This window comes from Neovison vison, chromosome 5 (assembly GCF_020171115.1).
Source record: "Neovison vison isolate M4711 chromosome 5, ASM_NN_V1, whole genome shotgun sequence".
Taxonomy (NCBI): domain Eukaryota; kingdom Metazoa; phylum Chordata; class Mammalia; order Carnivora; family Mustelidae; genus Neogale; species Neogale vison.
Window position 1 is genome coordinate 156,312,582 of NC_058095.1, and position 26,631 is coordinate 156,339,212.

A 26,631-nucleotide genomic window follows, 5' to 3' on the forward strand; every position below is an offset into this window, starting at 1 on the left:
TTCCTAGCTCCCAGCTGTGTTACATTTGGCCTGTTCCGTCAGGGAATCCTGTCTTTCTGGGTTGCATGTATTCACAGGTCTGATGCCACATTGCCTCCTGATGGGGGACCATTTTGTAATTGCCTTATCACACACTGCCCTGGTGCCTATCAACGTCTCTCTTTTTCTGAACATATAATAGTTTCCCAGTGACAAATTACTTTTCGTGTTTTGTTTCTCCGTCTAGTTTCTTGTGACCAAGGACAATTTCCCAGTCTTATCTCAAACCTCACAAATGACTGTATAGCCCAGGCCCATAGTAAATAACCAAGACGAGATTAAAACTGGAATCAGAGTAACTGTAAATTTCCTAATTCTCAGAGGGAACTGAAAATAGAGATAAGGGATGTAGATATCTTACCTCTTGTGGTTTCCTGTTTCCTGCTTATATGGATAAATAGTTTTGGAATGTGAATTGATCTAACTTTTTTTTTTTTTTTTGGGCATATGGATCCATTTGTTTAAATTTTTTGTGAAAACGTTTTCTCAGGCATGGCAGGTTCTCATTGTTAGATATTATTTCTTCACTGCTCCAAAAAAGGCTAATTCTTCTTTAATGAGTTCAATCTGATTCCTTTATGTGACGTTCATGGTGAGGCTACAGCATGGAAGGAGACACATTCCCTTCTTCTCACTCTTGTGCAGGATCTTGGATGTGCGAGAGGGACAAGCATATTTTCTCTCTAATTTATATTTTAATTCTTTTTCTTCTGCCATCCCATGGATGCTCTCCAGCTGGATTATTTTAGTCATTTTTTAAAACCAGTTCCTGCTATTCCTGACTAAAATGTTCAAATCCCACTCATCCTTCATAGCTTCATGTTAACGGCTCTTGCTGTCATATGCTTTCCTTAATCTCTCCTTTAGTACCTTCCTATGACACCTTTCTCTTGTGAATTTCCAAGGATAGAATTATTGGGTACTTCCCCCCTTTTCCTTCTAGATTCTTAGGCTAGCAATGTGAAAAAAGTATGTTAGTCTTTCTTCTCACTGCACTTAGCATTGCTTTTAAAATGCTGTTCCACGTAAACATAAGCAACGTCAGAATTTTAAAAAGTGAATTAATTATGAAACAGAAAGCCAGTGCCATCCTAACTCAGTTGAAGTTAAGAATGATATTTATGGGTTGGGGTTAAAGGTCTATGACACTTGGCCCTCTCTTCCTTTTCCTCTAGGATCCTGTAGTTAGAGTGTCGTGCTGTTTGAGCATCACAGGCTGGGAAGAGTCTTTTAAGCACTCACTGATCTTTTTCTTCAGAAAAGATCATCAACAAGTGTCTCGGACGTGAATGTATCCACCTTGTTTTTGGAAAACCTCTAAGCAAAGAGATTTTTTTATAGCCTTTCTTGATAAATTGATGCAGGTGACTCAAGCTGTCAAAATTTTTGCCTTATAATAATCTAAATAGTTATTAATAATTTTATGATTCAATTTTGTTGTTTAAAACTTTAGCTGGAGATCATTTGTTCAGGCCTTACTGTGTGTTTTCATCTTACTCGCTAGCGCACACATTCCCTGTCGGATGAGTGGAAACGGTGCAGTGGCCTCTTCCCCCGGAACAGCGAGTCCTGGAACTTCCCTTTCCGCCCATAGTACAATAACTGTGTGACTTGATTTCCCCCCACATCATTGTGTCAGTTCTTGCTGATAAAAGCTGTAGGGGTTCTCTGTGACTTTTCAGATAAAAATGCCTCAAATACTGTAAACCATTACTTTTGGAAAAGGGAATTTAACTTGTTGTGCATGCAGACGACACTTTTGGGGAATATTGTATGTGTATGTATATGCTTGATATTATTTAAAAGTTGTTTCTTATGTTTGTTTAACTAATACTGTATCTACTTCTGTTTTTGGAATCTATTGTCAAACAACTTATTTATGTTTCCTTAGCTTTTTATTTCATTACTGGGGAAAATGTTGTATTTATTTGATACAAACAGTCCTTTTCTTTTGGAATGATAACACTCTTGTTTTTAAAATATATATGAGATCATTACACTGGTGCTATTTTCCTGACTCTAAAAAGGAACTTTTAAATAAATTAGTTATTGTCTTCTGCGTTATTGAACATGTGGTCAGTTGTCATGTTCATGCATCCAGATGATCAAAGTCTGAACTTCTGTCTAATTCTTCCCTGCTGTTAGGCTACCCTGTCATGATCAAGGCCTCAGCAGGTGGTGGTGGGAAAGGCATGCGAATCGCCTGGGATGATGAAGAGACCAGGTGAGGTGCTGTCCAAAATATACTTTTGATGAAAATTGCAGTTAGTAGAGTTTTATTAAACTGACAAGTAAACAGATACCAAAAGTGTAATGGGATAATTACAGTAACCATCTCATTTTTACTCTTTTAGGTGGAAAAAAATAGAAATTATGCTGAAAACTTCCTTGTTCATATTTTGTTGATGATTATTCTGTTATTGAAAGGTCTTTTTTACTTCCTTAAGTATTAACAAAGGATTGTCTTTTTGTTTTTACAGTATATTTTAAAAAATTATGGTCATGATTCTATTTTCTAGACAAAAGCTACTAACGTTTGATGCTGTATATTCTGAATGTGGGCAGAGATTTGAAGCAGTCACATTTAAAAGGCAGTCATGATTTCATTTGCTTATGTGTTACTCAGTCCGCACTTACTTTCCATTGCTTGTCTATAAAAATAGCAAACTACTTTGGTAATTTTTGACCGTGGAATATATTTGAATTTAAATTTGAATTTGAATTTGAAACTACTAAATGTCCTTTATATACAGTGCACTCTGTTGTAAAGGTAGACCACATTCTTTTAGCATACTAGTTTCAGAAACAAAAGTAACTTTTTAAAAACAGTTTAAAAAGCCCAATGCATTGTTTACATGATTAGAAAATCATTTTTTGAAAAACTGCCTAGTACAAACAGGTTTTAGGGGATTCTCTTTAGGTTTGTGTTTTTATTAATTTTCACATTTGGCAGAAGAGTTTTTTGTCTTTTTTTTTTTGGCGGGGGGAAGGGTCGGAGGAGACAAAAAATGACTTAATTATCATGTTATGTTGCCTTTCAGTGCTCTTTCTCTACCCAGAAGTATTGTGGTCTTCCAGATGGTTCTCCTTTCTCCCTTTCCCTTGCTTTTCCTTTCCTCCCCACTCCCCCAGTCTCTCAAAGACAGAGGGCCAGAGCAGTTGGTGCAAAAGTTGTCCAGTACAAACCTAGTTCAGAAATTAGGTTCTCAAGTGAATAAGGTAAAAATGTCCTTGAGGCAATACATTACCCTTTAAAATCTCTTGGGAGGACACCAGGTTGCAGACTTGCACAGATGGTTTTATCTCTGCTAGAAAATTGTCTCAGAACACCGTTGTTTCTTTGGTTGAGCACCAGAGAAAGTAATCGGTTGTGTTGTGGGTGGCGAGAGAGGATGTACTACTCTTTAAACCCCAGCCTTACTCTTAGTGACAGTGATAGCAGAGACGGACTGCACGAATTCACTCGTTGCATGGACTGACGCTACTTGTTGAGAAGCTGTGTGGCAGTCACTGTTTTTTAGTAGTGCTCCTAAATACAGCAGTGAACGATAAACAGAGTAAGTCTTTGCTCTGTGAAGTTTATACACTAGATCACGAGTTCTTAACCTTTGAGTTCCTAGTCCCATAAAATTCAGAGGAGTTTTATACATCTGGAAGAGAGAAAAAAGGACCTATTTCTTTCACTTGCCTCTAACTGGGATTTAGTGTTTCCTCCAATGTAGGCAATGAACTGCAAGAGTATTAGTATCTTTGGAAATTTCTACCGCTTTGGAAATCACATATCTTCAGCAACTGTAATGTGCTAATATATCTCTAAGTAACAGTGATTATTAGATTTGTTGTTGGAGCTTATATGAGTAAAGAACCCCATCCATATATTATATACCAAATTTGTTTTTAGAAAATAATTTCAATCCTGTATTGTATTTCAATATAATTTGTTTTCTGTGCAGTCCTGTACACTTTCTTTTTTTGTACTGTAAGTCTTACTTTGAGAACTTCCTGTGCTGCATGATTAGGCAACAGTGTTCTAGAGAGTAAACCCACGGAATGGGAGATGATGCTGCGGCCATCTTTGGAAAAAACGATCTGTTTACTTTAACTTCTGGCTAGGGAAGAATGCCCTAGTAAAGATATTAAACACAACTTCATGGTTTTATAGGTGTGTATTTTACAAACTGTAACTTTTTCCTTCTTGTGTGGCCCTTTTTGTATGGCACTTATATAGCAATTAAGCTTAGCACTTATTTTTCATTATTCTTCTTGGGATCTTGGGTTTCTTCTCCCTCATTTCTCTACGGCTTACTGTTAGCAACATGTTAACAGTTAACTGAAGATAACTCTTCAGTTTCTTGGCATTGAGATTTGCCGTGCTGCTGTTAACCAATGAATTTTAATGTAGCATTTGGTATTTTCAGAAATCACTGTCTTTACTCATACAGTGGGCATCTTTTAGGGAGTAAATTTTCTGTCTAAAATATTGTTCTCAATTTGATAAAAGTCGCTCTATATCCCCCGTTACTTTGGAAGAATCTAAAGTACAGAAAAGTTGAGAGAATATAGAGTCACCAGTTGTTAACGTGCCCCGTTGTATGTACTCCTTCCTTTCTCATTTCTGGGCGGGGGGGATTTTTTTTGCATGATCCACAAAAATTTTAGCCTTCTTTGGAAGGAAAGCCTTGTTTGTAGCCAGTAACTGCTTTATTATTTTATTCTGAGGAGTGTGTCCCTCTTGGAACATCTCTTGTAAGTGTTTTCAGGAAAGTAGCATCTATGGCTTATCTTGGAATCTAGAACATCTCAAAGACTTAGTTTATTTTTATTTTTTTTTTAAACACTGTCTGTTATTGTGTATTAAATTAGGGTGAGAATCAGGAAGGTTGTTGGTAGACTCATGTCTTCATATTAACCTCTGGCTTTCTTTTCCCTATCCGCATGTCAGTGAAATAAGGCGCAATGGAAAATTGACCATGTTTACATTTTGGAATACCCCTGCTAGCCTTTGCGTCCTTTGAGAGCAGTTTCTGCTTTATTTTTGTATTCCCACCACCTAAATATGCCGCGGGCTCATGGTTTCATGATGAGCAAAAAACTTGTTGAATCAGTGTGTAACTGAGCATAACAAATGTTTTTAAAAAAGTAGTTTTCCATGAGCTCCAAAATATCCTGGTGATGCTTTTGAATGTGATCATTTATTTGGGTGATTTTGATTTTTTTCTCTAGCATTCTTGGTTTAAATGCAACATGAAAGCCCTTAGTCATTACAGCAGAGACAAACTGTAATGAGCTTTTTTTTTTTTTCTTTGTGAATCATCATACCCCATCTAATAAAAAGTTGGTCATATGGTACTGGAAACAATAATTCATTGTGCGTTGGTTTCTTTGAGGTTTGCAGTCTCCAGAGATCTAAAAACTCCATTCCCCTAAATCAAAGAAGTAATAGAGGACTAAGAAAACTTGATACCTTTTCCCTGAGAACTCCGAGAAACGGGAATTGTTGCAATATGTTTTGAATTTATCTTCTGGTCATTGTTTACTTGCTGTGTTGTATTTTTTAAGCACAAAAACAAATGTGGTGTTTATTTCTAATAATGCCAGTGCTCTCTTCGCCGGACATATATTTCTAATAATGCCAGATGGAATGTTTGCAAATTAGAAGGTTGGACAAATTTTAATATTGTATTAAAGTATAGATATTTAATCTGAAGATTAAGAAACTTAGTGATATGTAAAAAGAATTAAACTACATTCTGAATATATCAGTGAGTGGACAATAATATACTCAGTTTTAGTTAAGCAAGTGTGCATTTTTAATAGTGAATAAGCCCATTTCATTTGAATTTCATTGAAATTCATAGTATATGAATTTGGTGAGCGTATTTTTAATTATAACAATTTAAATTTTTATAGTTTGGGAAGAAAATGGATAAACCTATAATTATATCCATATTTTTATTTTCAGAAATTGTACTTTTATCTTTTAATGATTAATTTTGAACAGCTTCAAAAGAAAAAGTTGTAATGATGTGTATGGGTATGTGAGGGCTGTTACATTTATGTGTGTATATTTAAAATATCATGAAAAATATCATAAAATGTTCTTGAGGATCCTTCTCTTGTATGTTCATCCTCACTGAGTATTTCGTTATAGTTTTGTCCCAGTCATGCCATTGGCCAAGTTGGCCCTTTGCATTTTTGTGTACGTATTCTGACTCTTGAGTCAAATGAATATGTGTTGAAAAATTTTTTTATTAGTGGAATTTAAATATCTTAGGGGTGAGGAAATGGAATTTTGTGTGGTTTATTAAAAAATCTAATTTTTAACAGTTGGTGAACTAAGTATTGGTATTCCTATTTCATTATATAATCTAGGGTCTGGGAAGTTAAATCATTAACCCCAGGTCACAAAGCTGGTGAGTGTAGGAGTTGTTGGTCAATGAAAGTCAACTTAGTTATTTGTGCCTTAAGTGAATTTTTCTTTGCTTTGTTCATAAACCAAAATAAATATTTAAGTGCTTTGTTTTCTTTCATATTGAGGACTGTATTTGCTTTGTTAGTTTGATTGTCCACCCCCCCCTTTTTTTTTTAAATTAGGGATGGCTTTAGATTTTCATCTCAAGAAGCTGCTTCTAGTTTTGGTGATGATAGACTACTAATAGAAAAATTTATCGATAACCCTCGTCATATAGAAATCCAGGTTGGTATATCTTAAGATGCTTTCTTATTATGACTTTAAAAAAATCATTTCTTTCTTCCATTTAGAATGATTGTGAATTGTTCTGATATGCTTTAATAACTTCAGAATAGAAAATGTACATGAATTGATTACTTCCCTTGGGAATCTGGTATACTTCTCATCAAAGTGCCAGAATGTTGGTTAGTGTAGGGGGTGATACAGAAATCCTCAAAGAAACAGTTCCAAGCTGTCTGGCCAAGCTAAAAGCATAGCATCTAGAGAGAATCATTCAGTCCCATTCTGAGACTGGGCCATGACAGGGCTTGCTTCCTTTTTTTTTTTTTTTTTTTTAAGTGCCTGATCTGGACTCTATCATTTTGATTCACCAGATGTCTGCATGGCTCACTGAGACAGGCATTCTTCTAGGAGCTGCTAGTATAGAGATGAGTAGATAATTTTTTCTATTCAGATTAAGGTTTTAATCTAACTGCTAAAGCAGTTGTGGGGTGTGGATTTTAGCAAGACAAAAAATGGTTTTCTGAAATAACACGTGGAAGAAGACAGGGTCTCCTGAAGTTTTCATTTCTGTTAAGAATGTCTTCTGTTCAGAACCTTATGGCTGTGAATTGAATTTAAAATTGATAAAATATAAACACTAAATTTGAAATCCTCCTGAAGTTTAAGTATTGTTTTACTCATATAGAGAATTTATAGATATACTTATAGAATATATGTATATTCTATGTATATATAGAATATATAGAGAGCAGAGAGCCACAAAATTAAAATAATAGGTTATTTGCTGCTCTTGCCCTTTCCGATGAGGCATAATAAAAGTCTTCATTTTTGTCATTGTGGTTTTTTAAATTAATTATAATTTTACATAGCCTTTTTTAAAAAAAAAATTTCATTATATTTGACAGACAGAGATCACAGGCAGACAGGGAGGCAGGCAGAGAGAGGAAGGGAAGCAGGCTCCCTGCTGAGCAGAGAGCCCAACTCAGGGCTGGATCCAGGACCCCAGGACCATGATCCGAGTGAAACAGAGGCTTTAACCCACTGAGCCACCCGGGCACCCCTTACATAGCCTTTTTAAAGATTTTATTTATTTATTTGAGAGAGAGAGAGAGAGGGAGAGAGAGCACAAGCTGGCAGGGGGCAAAGGGAGAGGGAGGCACTGACCTCTCTCACCCCCACCCCCCCCGGAGTCCAATGTGGGGCTTGATCCCAGGACCCTGAGATCATGACCTGAGCTGATGGCAGATGCTTAACTGACTGAGCCACCCAAGTGCCCTAGATATTTTTTATGGGTAGAAAATCTTCATCTAGGGCCTCCAGTTTTCCAGAGTGGGAAAAAATGTGCAAATATATCTAATCAGCATGTAGTCTTAAAACATTGAATGTAGTGTATTTCTGAAGTTAGTGGGGTTTATTGTTGTTGGTGGTGGTTTTTTGTTTTAGATATTCTGAAGTGAGTATCACATCTCTTCAGTAAAGTCCACAAATCTTAAGGGTACAACTCAATAAATTCTCATGCACGCATGTATAGCTAGCTGTACAGCAGCCATCCAGATCTGCATATAGCTCATTTCTGTGACATCAGAAGATTTCTTCATACAATTTCCCATTCGGTCCCTCCACTTGGCCGCCAAAGTACCTCCTGTTCTAACACTACAGAGTATTTCTGCCTGTATTTAAACTTACATAGATGAAGTCATACAACATATTTTGGTTATGTCTGACTTGTTTTAGACAACATCATATCTTTGAGATTTTTCCTTGAGACTGTCTGTTACTGTTAACTCTAAAAAAATTGCTTGGTGATATTTCATTGTTTGAATACCCTGCAATTTACCCATTTTTCTTTTGGTGGATCATCAGGGTGTTTCCAGCTTTTTGATATTATGAATACATTGTTATGTCTTTTTATGGACATACACATATTTAAACACCAAATTTGAAAAGTATTATTATTGAGGAGAAGTATTATTGGATTACATGGTAATGTTATGTTTAGGTCTGGTAAAAACTGTATTGCTGTGTATGTGTGTGTGTGTGTGTGTGTGTGTGTGTGTGTGTGTATGTGTGTGTGTGTAAAGTATGCTTCCCACCCAGCATGGAGCTGGAATTCATGACCTTGAGATCAAGAAACATGCTTCACTGACTGAGCTAGCCAGGTGCCCCTCTCCTTTATGTTTTGGATATTAACCCTTATTATTAAACAGATAATTTGCAACATCTCCTCCCATTCAGTAGGTTACCTTTTTTCTTGTTGGTGGTTTCCTTTGCTGTGCAAAATGTTTTTATTTTGGAGTAGTTCCAGTAGTTTATTTTTGGTTTTGTTCCCTTGCTTTAGGGGACATATCTAGAAAAATGTTGCTGTGGTTGATGTCAGGGAAATTACTGCCTATGTGTTCTCTTCTAGGATTTGTATGGTTTCAGGCCTCACATTTAAGTCTTTAATTCATTTGGAGTTTATTTTTGTGTATGGCATTAGAAAGTGGTCCAGTTCTATTCTTTTACATGGAACTGTCCAGTTTTTCCAACACCGTTAACTGAAGAGACTATCTTTTCCCCATTGTATAATCTTGTCTCCTTTGTCATATTTCTTGGTACTCTGTTCTGTTGATGTATGTGTCTGTTCTTGTGACCATACTGTACTGTTTTGATTACTGTAGCTTTGTAGTATATCTTGAAATCTGGGATTGTGATACTTTCAGCTTTGTTCTTAAAATTGCCTTGGCTATTTGTTTGTTTGTTTGTTTTTTTTTTCTTTTAAAGATTTTATTTATTTATTTGATAGAGAGAGAGATCACAAGTAGGCAGAGAGGCAGGCAGAGAGAGAGGAGGAAGCAGGCTCCCCTCTGAGCAGAGATCCCGATGCGGGGCTCGATCCCAGGACCCCGGGATCATGACCTGAGCCGAAGGTAGAGGCTTTAACCCACTGAGCCACCCAGGCGCCCCTGCCTTGGCTATTTGTGGTCATTGGTGATTCATACAGATTTTAAGATTATTAGTTTTAGGTCTGTGGAGAATGCTTTTGGTATTTTGGTAGAGATTGCATGAAATCTGTAGATGGCTTAGAGTACTATGGATATTTAGCAATATTCTTTCAGTCCACGAGCACGGAATAGCTGTATATTTGTTTGTGTCATCTTCAGTCTCTTTTATCAGCATTTTATAGTTTCCCGAGTGCGGGTCTTTCACCTCCTCGGTTAATTTTGTTCCTTGGTATTTTATTCTTCTTAGTGTAATTGTAAATGGAATTGTCTTCTTAATTTCTCTTTTTGCTACTTCATTATTGTTTGGAAATGCAGCTGATTTTTGTATATTAATTTTGTATTTTGCAACTTTACTGAATAAATAGAGGTACAAAAGTGTAGGTGTTGAGTAGACTCTTGGGTATTTATTTAAGTCTGTAACTAAGGGGAGATATTTGGGCTGCCCTTTCTGTACGATTGTACAAGCAAAATTAATTTTCCTCTTCTCTGTATTCCCCACCTGTCTCATTGATTTTTATCTTGAATTGTCTGACTTTTTGAATAGACCAAGAAGGCAGTTGAAGGCAGTCAGTAGGTCTTATTCATTTGTTGTTCCCAGCAACCAGGCCATTGTCTTTCACATTATTAATACTCGATAAGTGTTTGTCAGATTGTGTTAAGTAATTATAGATCTACATCAGCTTTTAGTTTATTTTCATTAGCTATCCTGTATTATCTAGGTGATAATTTTAAACATACGTGAAAGTGTCTCCTGGTAACTTAAATCGGTAACATAGGTGTTTGCTATATCTGGTCTATGCTTGGTAGTTTTTATTAAATTATTTTCCTCAATTTGCATGTATTTAATTATATCTGAGGGAATTTGTGCTCATAATAAAGGACATACGATGAAAAGTGAACATTCCTTTCACCTGTATTCCAAGTCCCCTGGTCTCTGTCCCTAGAAGCAGGCACTGTTATATCCTGCCCTTTTTTTTTTTTTAAAAAAACCTATTTTTCACATGCTGTGTCCTTTCTTATGCTAAGACTGCACTGGTGGTGGCAATGGCACCACTCTGTGTGGTTTAGCCCGTGTTTCTGCACCTGGGCACTCCTGACATTTTGTCGGTTAGATCCAGGGATACTAAATGGCTTGCATTTTGTGGACACCCTGTTATCTGTTATCATGAAGCTTTTTCTAGTAAGCAGTGTATTTGGGAGATTTTTCCACATTGAGGAACCGCACACTGTAAAAAGCTATATTAAAAGTAAAAGAAAACAGAACAAAACTCACGATGGGGGACTGTCTTACTGGCTCCGTCAGTGGAGCGTGACTCTTGGTCTCCAGGTTGTGAGTTTGAGCCCCACCCTGGGTATAGAGATTACTTAAAAAATAAAATCTTAAAAACAAAACAAAACCAATGAGGGATTTAAGTATTAACTTCCCTTACAGGTACTCTTTATATCGTATAGTCACTCAGTCTTGTTTGTGTAGTGGAATAAATCACTGTCAAATTATTTTTGTTGAGGGATGCTTAGGTGGCTCAGTTGGTTAAGTAGCCAATTATTTATTTACTGTGATTTTTAAAAATTTATGAGAGAGAATGAGCAGGGGGAGGGGCAGAGGGAGAGTGATAAGCAGACTCTCCACTGGGCAGGGAACCTGTGTCGGGGGTGGGGGGGCTGGGGGGAGGACTCAGTCCCAGGGTTCTAAGATCATGACCTGAGCCAAAGCCAGATGTTTAACTGACTGAGCTCCCAGGGGCCCCATGCAGCTGACTCTTGATTTCTGCTCATGATCTCAGGGTCCTGGGTTCAACTTCTGGGTCAGGCTCCATGCTCAGTGGGGAGTCGCCTTGAGGATTCTCTCTCCTCCTCACTCTGCCTCTCCACCTCCTTTAAAAATCTTTTTAAAGATTCACAAGTGAATCTTTAAAAATACTATTTTTGTTGAATGCTTAGGAAATAACATTTTTTTTTCTTTTCGTAAGAGAGATAGAGCTCAAGGAATGGGGCAGTGGGAGAGAGAGAGTCTTATGCAGGTTCCACAGCCACTGGGGACAGTCTTACAACTCTGGGATCTTGACCCAAGCCAAAATCAAGTTGGTTGCTTAACCAGCTGAGCCACCCAGATGACCCCATGACAAGATTTTTTTAAAAAGAATTAGGAGACTAAGTGGACTTTTGGGACTTTAGGAGAAAACAAATGTAATTCTATATATGAATCTAATATTGTATAGTTAGAAATATTTCTGAGAATTCTTGGTCATCATGGCTTTATTTCTTGGACACACAGTCCGGTTTCGGTTCCTTGTCAACTAGGGTGAAAAGAAGTAGAATAAATTTAGTGTTAAAGTATTTTTTAGTGTTAAAGTGTTTTTTAGGCAGTACTTCATGCAACCTCCTTTGAGACTTAAAAATGAAATTGCAACTTTGGCATTTCATTACTGCAGTATTTCCCTTTGCTTGGAATCATTCTTGAGGTTTAGATAGGTTTTATTACTAAAAATTAAATTTACATTCATATGTTAACTACTCATTTTATTGTTCACTATTGTTTACATGATCTTTTTTTGGTTTTATATTTTTAGCACCATATGTAGTACTAAGATGATATATTGCTATTTATAATCCATAAGGAAAAAATGTGACTTGCATAGAGAAGTTGCGTAGCAATTCTCAGTTAAAATTATTGCCTAGGGGCTCCTGGGTGACTCAGTGGGTTAAAGCCTCTGCCTTCCGCTCAGGTCGTGATCCCGGAATCCTGGGATTGAGCCCTGTATCAGGCTCTCTGCTCAGCATGGGGCTCTCTGATCAGCAGGGAGCCTGCTCCCCACTCCTTCTCTCTCTGCCTACTTGTAATCTCTTGTCTGTCAAATAAATAAATAAATAAAATCTTTTTAAAAAAAATTGTTGCCTAGCCTTTTGACTTCTAGAATAGCCTGTGAACTTAGTATATGCATTCAGTAATATGTAACTCCTCCTTAATTATGAAGATAGAGTAATCTATTCCTAGAAGCAAACATTCTGTGCAAAAATACTAACCAAGAGCATGCTTCAGGGTTACCAGATTTAGTTGATAAGATACATGTTAAATTTGAATTTCAGATAAGCAGTATTTTTTTAAGTGGAAGTATGTCCCAATAAGTATTTGGGACCTATTTTTATTAAGATTTTTTGTTGTTTATTTGAAATTAAAATTCACGGGTGCCAGGGTGGCTCAGTTGGTTAAGCCTCCAACTTTTGATTTCAGCTCAGGTCAGGATCTCAGGGCCGTGAGATTGAGCCCTGTGTCTGGCCCGGTTCTCAGTGGGGAGTGTGCTGGAGATTCTCTCTCTCTCCCTCTGCCCTGCCCCCTGCTCATGTGTGTACTCTCTCTAGAAGTAAATAAACAAGTCTTTGAAATTCACATTCATCTGTGAATGTCCTGTTATTTTATCTGGCAACTCCAGCTTATTTCTCAGTATTACAAACAGGAAAAATCATAATGTGTTACATGTTAACACCAGACCTTTTGTCAGTTTCTATAACAAAAATAAAGCACAGTAAAAGCATCCTATGTAAGAATAGAGTAATATTGGATGTGAATAAAATAGAATTTCCTGATCAACAGACAATTATGTTAAAAACAAACTAATGTTTGTAATAACACTTAACGGTTTTCCTAAAGCACCACGGATATCTAGAATGTATATTCTTTTTCTCGACACTCCATGTCCTTCACAAAATTTGTACAATTGCTGTTACATTCCCAATGTGCTGAGTGAAATATCGTGTGAGAATTTTTTTTTTTTAAGATTTTATTTATTTATTTGACAGAGAGAGATCACAAGTAGGCAGAGAGGCAGGCAGAGAGAGAGAGAGGAGGAAGCAGGCTCCCCGCTGAGCAGAGAGCCCGATGCGGGACTCGATCCCAGGACCCTGAGACCATGACCTGAGCCGAAGGCAGCGGCTTAACCCACTGAGCCACCCAGGCGCCCCTCGTGTGAGAATTTTTTTCCTCAAGTCTTTCTAAAACAGTTTAGTGAGTTTCAGGGTTATAAATAGAGTTTTCTTCTATTAACATCAACCAAAAGAGGAACATAATTAAGAGGTACATGTGTTCTGGGAGGTTCAAGTGGTAAAAACCAAGGGGTGTTGTACGGTGGAAATGTTAACTGGGCACATTCTCTGGAGGTACGAGTGTGCAGGTGTTCAAACGGTATTACTTTGCCAGGTTTTAGGTGACAAACACGGGAATGCGCTCTGGCTCAACGAACGGGAGTGCTCAATTCAGCGAAGAAATCAGAAAGTGGTGGAGGAAGCACCAAGGTAAGCGTTTTCCCTAATGACCGCTCAGAATTGAGTGTTTTGTTTAGTGTACTGCTTTCCCATTTTATTGGCTGAAGCTGCTTCAGGAGCGATTCGGTGGGATTGTCATGGTAGAGTCCATTAGTGAGTATTTTTATAATCAAGAATTTGTCACTCGGTCTTCCTCAGTCCGTCCGTGCATGACTGAAGTGCAAGTGAGAGACTACTTGGGGAAAAAAGGAGGGTTTGTTAGAGGCGAGAGTTGGGTGGATAGCCAGCTCTGACTGCCATGGGCTTCTAGGTAGTCGGGACCCTGCTGGCGTTTCTGGGCTTGCCGAATGTCTGGGGATACATGCCTTCTAGGCTCTTCTGTTGGTGAAGGCTTCATAAAATTGATTCTGAAGTTTTGAATTTATCTTACCTTCAAAGCATGGATTTTAGGAATTCCCTGATTTACCAGTTTTGAGTTCTTCTCCAGGTTACCTTTAGACTGTGTTTAGTGTAGAGATTTCATGGAACTTCATTTCTAATTTGATGCTAGGTTGATATTTGTATATATTGTAGTTGGCTCTGCATTCTTTAAAGTCCCCCAGTTGAATCTACGTTGTTATTTTTAATAATCAGGTGATAAGGAGGTTAGCCAGTTGTAACTTAGTCATACCAATGTGCCTTGATATGTATGTATAATTTCTATAAAGAGTAGATGTGAATATGAGTGAATTTTCAAATTATAGGGTAATGGTCCAAAGCAAGCCCTGCCTTAATTATATTGGGTTTTAAACATATAATATGGTGTGGTAGTTTTAAAGCATGGTTCCCAAGTATTTTGCCACTTCTCTTGATGAAGAGTGGAGGTAGGGATCTTTGTGTACCCTCCCTTTATTCTGTGCTCTGAGAATAGACTGCATGGGAGGGATACTGTGTGCAGGCCTTAGGAGGCTGCCAGCTTCCGTTTCCTGCCTCTTGGGGAACTCAGCTTGAAATCCAGTCACTGGGCGGTGAAGAACAGCCCACTGCTTCGTACGTGGGGCATGACCCTACCTCATGGCCCAACACCAGGATGCAAGGAAAGGAAGAAGAAAGGCAAAAGGAATGTTCTACTTGTATGTTTAAGGAATGGCCCCAGAACCTGCAAGTGCTGATTGCTTGGTGGTGATCTGAAGTTAGGGACTTCGCTAGGGAAGTTGGGAAATGTCTTTTCAAAATGAAGTAACCTTGTACTCTGCTAAAATTCTAGTTGTGTGGAAGCAGGGTCCATTGCTGGTGGAACAGGATCATCTCTGACACACCACTTCTGTAGTTTTGTGTCCTTTTCTTATTCCATCCAGTGTAATTAACTTTTTCTTTTTAAACCCATTCAGGTTTTACCTGCTATAAAAATCTTTCACAGATTGGGAACCTTGAACTATTATTTTGTTTCCTCTCTCTTTCTCTAGAAATAAAGTCTTTCATACAAACTCATCTATTAATTGAGAGAAAAAGAGGAAACTTTAAAGCAGTAGGAACAAAAACAAAAAACAAACCCCCAAATGAGAACTGGTCATTAATAGTGACTTGTTAGGTATTTGTATATTACTATTTGTAAAATCTTAAATAAGTGGAATATTCAGTTTTCAGTTTCTAGAATAGGAATTTACTGCTGTGTTTTGAGTGCCATGATGAGGTTGCTTACAGCTCTGAGTGTTACTAGCAGAGTTTATGACAAGAGAAAGGACAAGGTCAGATAGTACAAGAATAGTTTACTCCACTGTCTTTGAGATTCTCCAAATGTCATGATGTTAATTTTGGGGTTGGTTCGTTCTTTCTTTCTTTCTTCTTTTTTTTTTTTTTTTTTGGTATTGATTTTGTCAGTTAGTTATCATTGAAATGTCATCTGTGCTTATATCCATTAGGTTGATGCAGAACTGTTGTTTATGATAGGTAAATAGGATTCAGAATACCTAAGTTCAGTGATTAATCCTAAACACCAAAAGGGACACAGTTAGGAGGTGCACTTCCCACTCGTGTAATATTCATGCCTCCTCCTCCTCCAGTCCAACCTGAAATCTCTTCAGGGTTCTAGATCTAGCCAGCAGTTTATGAAAAATAGAAATACAATGCAGATGTTAAAATGGTGTGCAACTCTGGGGTTGAACCCAAATTGTGAGAAATGAGAGGAAAAGGAGCAGATCGTTGTCTTAGAAAAAGGGGATGAGAACATTACAAGTTAAAAGAACTGTAAAGATGTAATAATAAATAAGCGAATGGAGTGGCTGGACCTTATTTGAGTTCTGACTCAATGTTATTACCTGAAAAAAATGGAAATGATTAGGGAGATTTGAATACTAACTGGATATTAAATGCCATTAAGAAGTTCTGACTAATTAGAATTGGATATGGAAGTTTCTGTAGATGAAATGATATCTAATTTGGGATTTGATTTAAAATAAAATTTGTAAGAAAAACCCCAAAAACCAAAACAAAAAACAGGTGGGCCTGGTTGAAAAGAAGATGTGTGGTGCAGACAAGACCAGCTGTGTATTAATAATTCCACATGGGAACCAGGTGCATAGAAACTCATTGTACTCTTCCATAATAAAGATTTTATAAAAATCACCTAAACCTTGATCCATAAGGTTTAATCCATGAAGAGAAAAGTAATCAATGTTCTATTTCTTAGAGCCTTTCTTGCATAGAAGCAAAATATGTGAAAATACACAAATATTCTTTTTTTTTTTTAGGGTTTATTGAAGACATTTGAGCTTTTTTTGCCTGCTGGAGGGTAATTTTGATATCGTGAAGCCAGAGTTTTGAGGATTCACTAGATGTACAGTCAGTTATCACAGAGTCACTGCGAGCCCTGAATGAGCGAATACATGGGGGAAGTACGGAGTTAGTCCCCTGAGCCTCTAGTCAGGACGTTTTAATCAGTACGTAACCTCGATGAAAACATCCTGACATACCCTTGTTTTATATACGTTTCTGTTGAAAGCTGCCTTACTTAGTGTGTATTGTTGATTCATTGCTGAGCTCCCTGTCCTGGTCAGGGCTCGCCTGGTGGCAGCTCATCCAGCACATGTGTTCGCCCTAAGACGTGTCTCCCCACTTGAGCTTAGGGAAGTTCTGAATATGGATGTTAAGGTCTACTGGTTGAAACAACTACTTGGGCTAAAATGGATGGAAATCGCACCGTCATGTAGAAAGTTCACATGTTAGTTTTATAAAAATTTGAAGCTGACTTATTTAAACATGTTAGGCTTGATAATACAAAAAGCCTGTGTTATAAACATATGTAAAGCATATGGTATAAAATTTTAAATTGATACAGATGATTGCATTTGAGTAGCCTTTAAGAAAAAAAATTTTTTTAAAAAGTTTATTTTAAAATAAGTAAATGACAGACAGAGATCACAAGTAGTCAGAGAGGCAGGCAGGGAGAGAGGAGGAAGCAGGCTCCCCGTTGAGCAGAGAGCCTGATGTGGGGCTTGATCCCAGGACCCTGAGACCATGACCGGAGCTGAAGGCAGAAGCTTTAACCCACTGAGCTATCCAGGGGCCCTGCCTTTAAAAAAAATTTTATATGGTGCATGCAAGAGATGACTTTTGTTCAAAATGTTGATTACTCTTTCTGCGTTTGTAGCATTTTTCTGGATTCGGAGACTCGAAGAGCAATGGGAGAACAAGCTGTAGCTCTTGCCAAAGCAGTGAAATATTCCTCTGCTGGGACCGTGGAATTTCTTGTGGACTCAAAGAAGAATTTTTATTTTTTGGAAATGAATACGAGACTCCAGGTAACTTTTTCATTCCTCACCTGGCCTCTTGACTTCCCCCTTCCTCTCCCACTCCTTTTTGTTTTTATGAAAGTCAAAAGTCCACCTTCATAAAGTGTTAAATAAAGATACCATTTTTTTGTGCTTGTGCTAAGACATCTGTTGGGAGTGATAGGTAAATATCAGGTTAATTTAATGGTCAGTGTCTAGCCCTTCTGCCTCATTACTGTTAACACTCCATACTGGAAATTCCACTTTGGTTCTTTCACACCTCTCTTGATGACTTGTCTCGGTTAGGGGTTCATGTGCTGTTAAGAGAACTGCTGTTAGATGTGATAAACAGAAGGGATTCTGTGCCTTCAAGATCTCTGAAGGGATGGAGGAAGGAAGAGTACCTAGAGTGAGTTACAGGAATGACACTCAGAACTCTGCCCCTCAGCCTGGCTTCTATAGGGGGTGCCCCCTGACACAGGGTTGAGGCTGAGACGTCTAACAGCAGCTCTGGAACTGTTGACTTAGGGATGTGCTCCCGCTGTTCCGACCAAGGGCCCTGGAGGACTCGTGGCTTTCCTTCCTTCTTGCCCTTTTCCTTTTATTTAAGTTGTAAACTAATAGACACATGCAGAAAAGTACATAAAACACAAAAATGCATGTAAACGTCAAGTGGATCTACAAGTCCCCAAATGCTAGCACTTCTTACCACCCCACCTATCACCTGCTTCTCCTTCTAAGTGTTCCTCATCCATCCTCCTCGAGCTGTTTACTGTTCTGAGTTCTAAATGCTTGCATTTCTGTATCATTTTTCCTTTTAATTGTGCACACCTAAGCAATATGTAATTGTACTTGTTTTTTAACCTTTAAATCTGTGGGATCATGTAATATGCAGTTTTCTATATCTTGCTTTTTTCAACATTATGCTTATAAGATTACGCTGTGGGGCTGGTTTTCATTTAGTATGGCAGAATTTATGGTATCTAGATGCATTTGAAAGCTATTGTAAATATTTGTAGAGTTTAAGTTATTGTTGTTCAAAACTTATGAGATTTGTGTTTGAGATCACTTATTTAACCTATAATTTATTGGTGTGAATATCTTTAGGAGTGGCAGAATTTTGTCTTTTAGAGATTGATTTGATTTTGATTAAAATTAGTCCTTATAACAAAGAATATCTAATTAGATAATTAGCTGGGAAATTGTGTTTTTGATTAAAATGGAGACTTTATTATGCCATAATGGGAATACTAGTTTGTAATATGATTCTGAAGGCAATTGAGAGTGACTATAAGACATTTGTATTTTATTCCAGACAAAAGAGCTACTAGATTGTTTAATTCGGGCACGTAGCAGAATTTACAGAATTAATAACCAGTACTGTTTTTAGGACACTTTATTACTATGTGCATGTGCGTGTGTGTGTGTGTGTGTTTCTGGTTCATCTATCTCAACCCATAAGCTTTTCTGAGTTTTTACCATTGTTGGTTTTGGTATAAGACCTCTGGAAGTTGGGATTTATATCAAATAATGCTATGCACTTGGCCAAAATCATTAGATACTTAGGTTTATGTCGTATATCTTGGATGGTTGTCAGCAAGTTATGTTGTATACTTTGAAGAAAAGAGTATAAATGAATTTAAAGAAAAAATTAATTTCAAGAAGAGATTCATTTTATTATATCTGATAGTACCTCATTTTATGCTTTTTAATATCACTTGGATTCATTTGTGTCTCCCATTTAATGTTTTAATATTTCTTTACTGTGCATATATTTCCAGTGACCATAATCCTATCAGTTACCAGATAAATTAATTTTGATTTTCTAGAAGCATCTGTGTGATGGGGGGATGTTCGGTGGTAGAGGCTGTGACCGAATGGGAGTGTGATTAAAGAACTTTGGATTTCATTGTATTCAGAAAGCCATTCTTAAATATTTCAAAGACTTCTATCTGATATTTAAATAACTCAAATGTTCTTTTAATAGTAGATTTTCTTTTTCAAATTTTTTTTACTAACCTTAAATTATAATACTTAAGGCATATTTGCCAAATTCTTCATCTTCTCAGATATATGTTATCTCTAATTAGTGTTTCATTTTGAGCCTGGAGAGCTATAATTTTCTGTGTTTTTTTTGTTTGTTTGTTTTTTTCCTTCCTTGAAATATCTTGATTGAACTGTCACTTTTTCGAGCTTCAAGTTACACGCTTTTTTCTGGTAACAGAAATATGAGTAGCGTCTTGTCTTTGTTTGGTATTTTTTTTAAGAGTGAAATTTGAAATACAGGTTTCTTCTTAAAGAGATGTAACACTGAGAAAGTCCCCAGGTTTGGTGTATGGATACTTGTTGACTGGTTTTGTTCTCAGTCTGGTTAAAATTTATTTATCAGAATTACTTATGCTGTCCTTATATATGTTTGTTTGTGTTCACAGGTGTTGGTTTTCTGTTTCTTACTGATAAAATTCAAGTGTTTCTGCCTTACAGGTCCCTTTTCACTGTGTCTTTCATCTTCCCTCAGTCCTCGTTCCTGCCAGTGCCATTCTTGATGTACTAGTTAGGTGAGACTCCTTTCTTTCCCGAGTATGCCCTTCTGTTTGACCTCTGTGTGCCTTTATATGCTACTCCTTTTGCTCGAAATGTTCTCTTCATTTTCTGTCCTAGAAGCTCACATACATACCCACCCACACATGCGTATCTGTGTCTGTGTCACCTTTTCCTTCCTTCTGCTTAGGAAAGATGGGTAGAGAGTTGGGGAAATACGCTGCCAAAAATCGTAATCTTGTTAAAATGCTATTTTAATTAACTAAATTATATGTAGTTTTGCTTGAATAATTTTAGTTTCTTATTGGATGATAAAACCAAGAATTGGCAATGTTTGGTAAAAAAGAGAAAAGAAAAGAAATCCAAACGTTTCAAAACCGTATACAATGGAAAAGTAACTCTCCATACCACATTTTATCACAACCATTTGATTTCCCTCAAGAGGCAACTGTTTTACTTAACAGTGTGTCTTTTTTTTTTTTCCCCAAAGATTTTATTTATTTATTTGACAGAGAGAGATCACAAGTAGGCAGAGAGGCAGGCAGAGGGGGCGGGGGAAGCAGGCTCCCCGCTGAGCAGAGAGCTTGATGCGGGGCTCGAACCCAGGACCCTGAGATCATGACCTGAGCCCAAGGCAGAGGCTTTAACCCACTGAGCCACCCAGGTGCCCCAACAGTGTGTCTTTGGTAATGTTCCACACTTAACTTAAAGCATTGTCTTCTTCATTTTTATGATTTTTAATACTCAGTTGTAGATGTAATCCTGTAATTTCACCAGTTTCCCGTTGGCAATTTTCCCAGTATTTTGCTATCGCTAATATTGGCAATTATGAATGACCCTTTATATCCTGATTTTGCACATGTGGAAGTAGAATTTCTGGGGGAAACATGAATTTTAATAATTTACTTAAGTATTATCAGTGCCTTTTACTCCCTGGCCAAAAGGATCTTTGACTGCTGGTCTTTTTCTGATAGTGAGAAATTATATATCATTTTCATTTTCCTTCTTATGAGTGAGGTTTAATTTTTCTTCATAGATTAACATTTCATTTTCTTTGAATTGACCATTAGCTCCTTTGCCCTTTGGGTTTTCTTATTAAAGGTGTCATTTTTTTTAAAGCAGTTAGCCATTTGTGGTATCACAAAGAAGCGATGCTCCCTGAATATTTTTCACATTTCTACAGAGTCGTTAAGATAGAGTGTGCTGGAGAGAGAGTCGAATTTTTCCTTAGAGCCATTTGTTGAGGTTCCCCTTCTCACCTCAGAAAGATAGATGTACATTCCAGAGCCAAGTTTGCTCGCAGGCCCATGCTTCCCCTCCACCGCCGCCCTCCCCTCCAAAGTAGAGGACGGGCAGATAAAGCAGCAACTCTTACATAAGCTCTGAGTTTAATAGTTTTGGGCTTCCTCTCCTGTGCTTCTTACCCCCTGTGTGCACAGGGAATCAAATTGCCCCTCATGGAAATGAGGTGTGGGGAATAATGCTAAGATGTTCTGTGAGGAAGTAATTGGTTTCTTCTCTTAGCCACAAGCCATTTCCTGGTAAGATTATCAAATAAATGTAGATTAAAAAAACACCAAATCCAGATGTGATTTATTTTTCCTTCACCTGTTGCCTTTTCGACTTTGTATATTGTTTTTTCTTTCTATTTAGAAATTTTTTGTTTTTAAATCTTATAGTTGAATTTTAAATCTCTTATTTCTGGTGTTAAAACATACTTAGGCTTTTCCTACACATTCATAAATTAAACATTTTTCTTTCATGTTTTCTTTTAGTACTTATTGCATCATTCCTGGTGAAATTTTCATTCCATCTGGAATTTTGATTTGATTTTTTAATTTAAAAAATGGCTACCTGACTGTCACAACCATTACTGAATAATCGTTCTTTTATGTAGTAATTAGAAATCATCTTAATTATATACTGAACTCCTGTGTGTTCAGATCTGTTTATTTGACTGTTTTCTTTTTTTAACCTGGCTGTTTAATCATGTGCTAGTACCACACTATTTCAGGTGTTACATCTTTGTGTTATAACACAGTATCCAGCAGGACTGTTCCTTTCTCATTACTCTCGTTTTTCCATATGATGTTTTAGAATTAGCTTATTTCATTTATATTTAACCACAGAAAAAGAGGTTAAAAATGATGAAATTGCTGGAGTATTAGATAAATGTTTCTAATTTTCCACAGAGAGTAATTCCTCAGAAGATGTTCTTAATAATAAGAAAAATGGTTATTAAAACCATTTATATTTTTGCCATCATATTTCTTCATATTCCAATTTGAGAGAATGTAGTGTTTCCCTTTTACAGAAATGAATGGAAATTGGCATATTTATATTTAATCCTGCTGTCTTTCCCCCTAATTCTTCATTTTACTATTTTTATTATTAGTTTTGTATTACTGTAATATGACTTTTCTTCAGGCCTTGCTTTTCTAGTGTTTTCGTGGTTTGTGTTTTAAGTTGTTTTCATGGTCACCATCCGCATCTCACCGGAGCTCTGTGATTAATCTGTTCTTCATTTTGATTCATTTTAGGTTTGGGTGGTTCTTCTGTTTCTTTTTAAAATCAAGAACTTACTTTTGAGAGGTATCTGTGGGCAATGTCTGTTCTGAGTTCTTAGATGGGTGATAAGCTTATCTTTGTAACTGATGAATTTTCACCTGGTTATGAAATCATGGGGTTTAGAACAGCTGAACTGGCATGTTCCTTGCCTTCTGATCCAATAGCAACACTTGAGTAACTACCAAAACCCATCAAAAAAGGAAAAAGCAAAAACAACAGAAAAAGGAGAAGTGAGAAATCCCTAGAAAGAGGGAACTGATAGTGTGGGGAGCTTTGGGCAGGGAACAGCCAGTGCTGCCAGGGAGGGAGGGAGAGGGAGGAGGATGAGAGCTCTTGATGGTCCTCTACCTTTGTTTAGGGACATTTATTGCCTCCCTCTCACAAAGGAGCTTAGTATTGATGGCCGTGACCAGTTTAAATTAATTTAGTTGATTCTTTTAATATTTTTTGTATCTTTTTAATCAGCAAATGTACGTGGGTCTTTCTCCCTTTTCCACTTTCTTCTGTCAGCTTCCACCCTGCCATACCCACTGCACCATTGCACACTTCCGGTCTTCTACGGCCACTCTGTCGTGAGTTGGGTGAGCTCAGTGTTTGGGATTTTATTGTGATCACAGTGTGAATGCTATTCACAGCAGTCCTCTTGTCACCTAAGATTACTTTCACTTTCCTGAACCATTTTTTTCTTTACCACTAAAAATGATCTTTGCTTAGTTTTCAGTGTTTCTATCCCTAATTTATTCACAGACTTGTCCCATGTTTGAATATATTCAGGTACATTGAGTATTCTGTCAGTTTTGCCTTTTTGTAGAAGTATTTGTTTGTTTCTTTTTTAACCTTCTGGAGTCTATACTGATCACCTTCTACTTTTGTATTTTGACTTTTTAGCTGAGATTTCCCTGCTTTGTCCTGAAGATTCCTTAAACAACTCTTTTTTGGATATCTTTTTTCTTAGATTTTTGTCTTGCATACTGTGTTTTATTCTCCCTTTTCCTAGGATATATCTGTAAGTAACTTCCTGAGAATGAGTGCCCAGGAGCTAAATTATATGAGAATTAACATGAGTGCAGATGACTGTATTAACTTATTGGGGAAAAAAAACCCAGTAGTTTTTCTTGTGGTATAATCTGCAAATCGTAACATTCATCCGTTTTATCTAGCTAGCTAGCTAGCTTTCTTTGAATCTTTTTTTTTATTTTTTTTTTATTTTTAAAGATTAGAGAATGAGAGCACACAAGCAGGAGGTGGGGTGTGCAGAGACTCTCAAACAGACTCTCTGCAGAGTACAGAGCCTGGGTGGAGGGTGGGGCTTGATCCCAGGACCTTGAGATCATGACCTGAGCTGAAACCAGGAGTCAGATGCTGAACCAGCTGAGTCACCCAAGTGCCTCACATTCATCCATTTTAAGTAGACAAATGCAATAGACTAGATGTTTGTATCCCTCCCAAACTCATATGTTAAAACATAAATTCCAAGGTGATGGTATTTGGAGGTGGGGCGTTAGGAAGGTGATTAGTTTATAAGGATGGAGCCCTCATGAGTGGAATTTGTGAACTCATGAAGACACTCCAGAGAGAAACCTTATCCCTTCTATTATGAGTGAGTGAGAAGACTGCCATCTGTGACCTAGGGAGTGACTCCCGCAGGACATTGAATCGGCTTGCACCTTGATCTTGGACTTTCCAGTTTGAGTATTGCAAGAAATAAATTTCTGCTTTTTTATAAATCACCCAGTCCATGTTATTCTGTACTAGCAGCCCAAATGGAAGAAGACAATAAATCAGTGATTTTAGTTAATACACAGAGTTGGGCTGCTAACAGCAGAATCACAGAATAGAACATTTGCATTACCCATAAGGATACCTGTGCACATTAATAATAGTCCTTCCCTTTTTTATTTCTTTAATTTAATTTTTTAAAAGATTTTATTTATTTAACAGACAGAAATCACAAGTAGGCAGAGAGGCAGGCAGAGAGAGAGGGGGAAGCAGGCTCCTTGCTGAGCAGAGAGCCCGATGTGGGGCTCAGTCCTAAGACCCTGGGATCATGACCTGACCTGGAGGCAGAGGCTTTAACCCACTGAGCCCCCCAGGCGCCCCAGTCCTTCCCTTTTTTACATCTCTATTCCCAGGCAATTGTTAATATACTTTCTGTTTTTATATTGACCTTTTCTGGACATTTTATATATATGAAATCAAACAATATGTAGTTGTTTGTGTTTGACTTAGCATAATGCTTTTGAGGTTTATTTATGCTGTAATGCACAGTAATCCATTCTTTTTTATTGCTGAGTGGAATTCCATTGTGTGGATGTCATATATTTTACTTATCGACTTATAAGTTGTTGAATATCTGAATGGTTTCTCCCTTTTGGCTGTTAGGGATAGTGCTGCTGTGAAGATTGACATGTAAGTCTTTGGACAAATTGTTTCATTTCTCGTGGGTAGACACATAGAGTGGAATTGTTGGGGATGTGATAAATTATGAAACTGTCCAACTGTTTCCCAGTTGGTGCATCATTTTATGTTTCTGTGAATAAGGTGTTAAGAGTTTAGTTTCTCCACATTTCTATATCCTCCTGAACAGTTCTTTTTTTAATTGCTTTTTTATGATAGCCGTTCCAGTGGATACTTAGTGCTCTCTTATTGTGGTTTTAATTTGCATTTCCCTAATGCTTAATGATAACAGAGCTCTCTTCTGTGCTCGTTTGGTCAGTCATGTATCTCCTGTGGTTGCTGTGTCGAATGTCATTCTTAGCCTAGTTTTGAATTGGTTCAACTTCTTATTGAGCTTTAAGAATTCTTTATACATTCTTGATACAGATACGCGGTTTGTAGATATTTTTTCCTAACCTGTGATTTATCTGTTTTCTTTACTTTTTTTCTTATTTATGTATTTATTTTTGGCTTATCTTTTTCTTAATGGTATCCTTTGAAGCACAGAAGTTTTTATTGATAAAGTCCAATTTACCACATTTTTGCCCCCATTTATGGATTGTGTTTTTGGTGTCATACCTAAATAATCTTTGTCTAACCCAAGGTCAAAAAGACTTTCTCCTAAATTTTCCTTTAGAGTTTTGAGTATAGTATTCTGGATTGGAAATAACTCCTTTAGCATTTTGAAGGCTTTTTTTTTTTTTTTTTTGGCATTCTTCTAGTTTTGATTTTTGATATTGAGATGTATTCTGATTCTTGATAGTTTGTTTAAAGTTGTTGTCCCCCTCCCATCTAGAAATTCGTTAAGTTCTTACCTTTATCTCTAGTTGTATCCAAAACTGCTGGTGGTCTACCAATTACTAGTAAGAGAAATTGCTTTTTTCTTTTAGTTTATTAACATTATAGCCTCTTGAGATAATTTTGCTCTATGTTCCTGGAATAAATTTTAATTAGACCTAACGATTTTCCTTTTGTCATTTTACTGGATTATAATATAATGATTTACAGTTCTTACTTTTTAAAATATTGTCTTTACCAGATTTGAGTAATAAAGTTTTATGTATTTTTTTTAAGCTATCTGTGGAAGTAGTGTAGAGGTAGGAATAGGCATTATTGTTACTTAAATATTAAAACTCAGATGTGAATCCATTTATACTGGTATCTTTCTTAATAGTGGGTCTTTTTTTTTTTTTTTTTTAAGATTTTATTTATTTATTTGACAGAATGCACAAGCAAGGGGAGCGGGAGAGGGAGAAGCAGGCTCCCCTCTAAGCAGGGAGCCCAAAGCAGGGCTCAATCCCAGGACTCTGGGATCATGACCTGAGCTGAAGGCAATCATTTAAACAACTGAGCCACTCAG

At 37.1% G+C, this 26,631-nt stretch overlaps 1 protein-coding gene across 3 annotated transcripts in view; it reads left to right on the top strand.

Moving 5' to 3' along the window:
* Positions 1-26,631, top strand: part of PCCA (propionyl-CoA carboxylase subunit alpha) — a 402,014-nt gene that overhangs the window by 148,867 nt on the left and 226,516 nt on the right. For all 3 annotated transcript variants that reach the window (XM_044250038.1, XM_044250039.1, XM_044250040.1), the window contains 4 exons: positions 2,185-2,263; positions 6,634-6,736; positions 13,913-14,007; positions 17,606-17,756. In XM_044250038.1, coding sequence (XP_044105973.1) covers positions 2,185-2,263; positions 6,634-6,736; positions 13,913-14,007; positions 17,606-17,756 — 428 coding nt within the window. The remainder of the gene's footprint in view (positions 1-2,184; positions 2,264-6,633; positions 6,737-13,912; positions 14,008-17,605; positions 17,757-26,631) is intronic.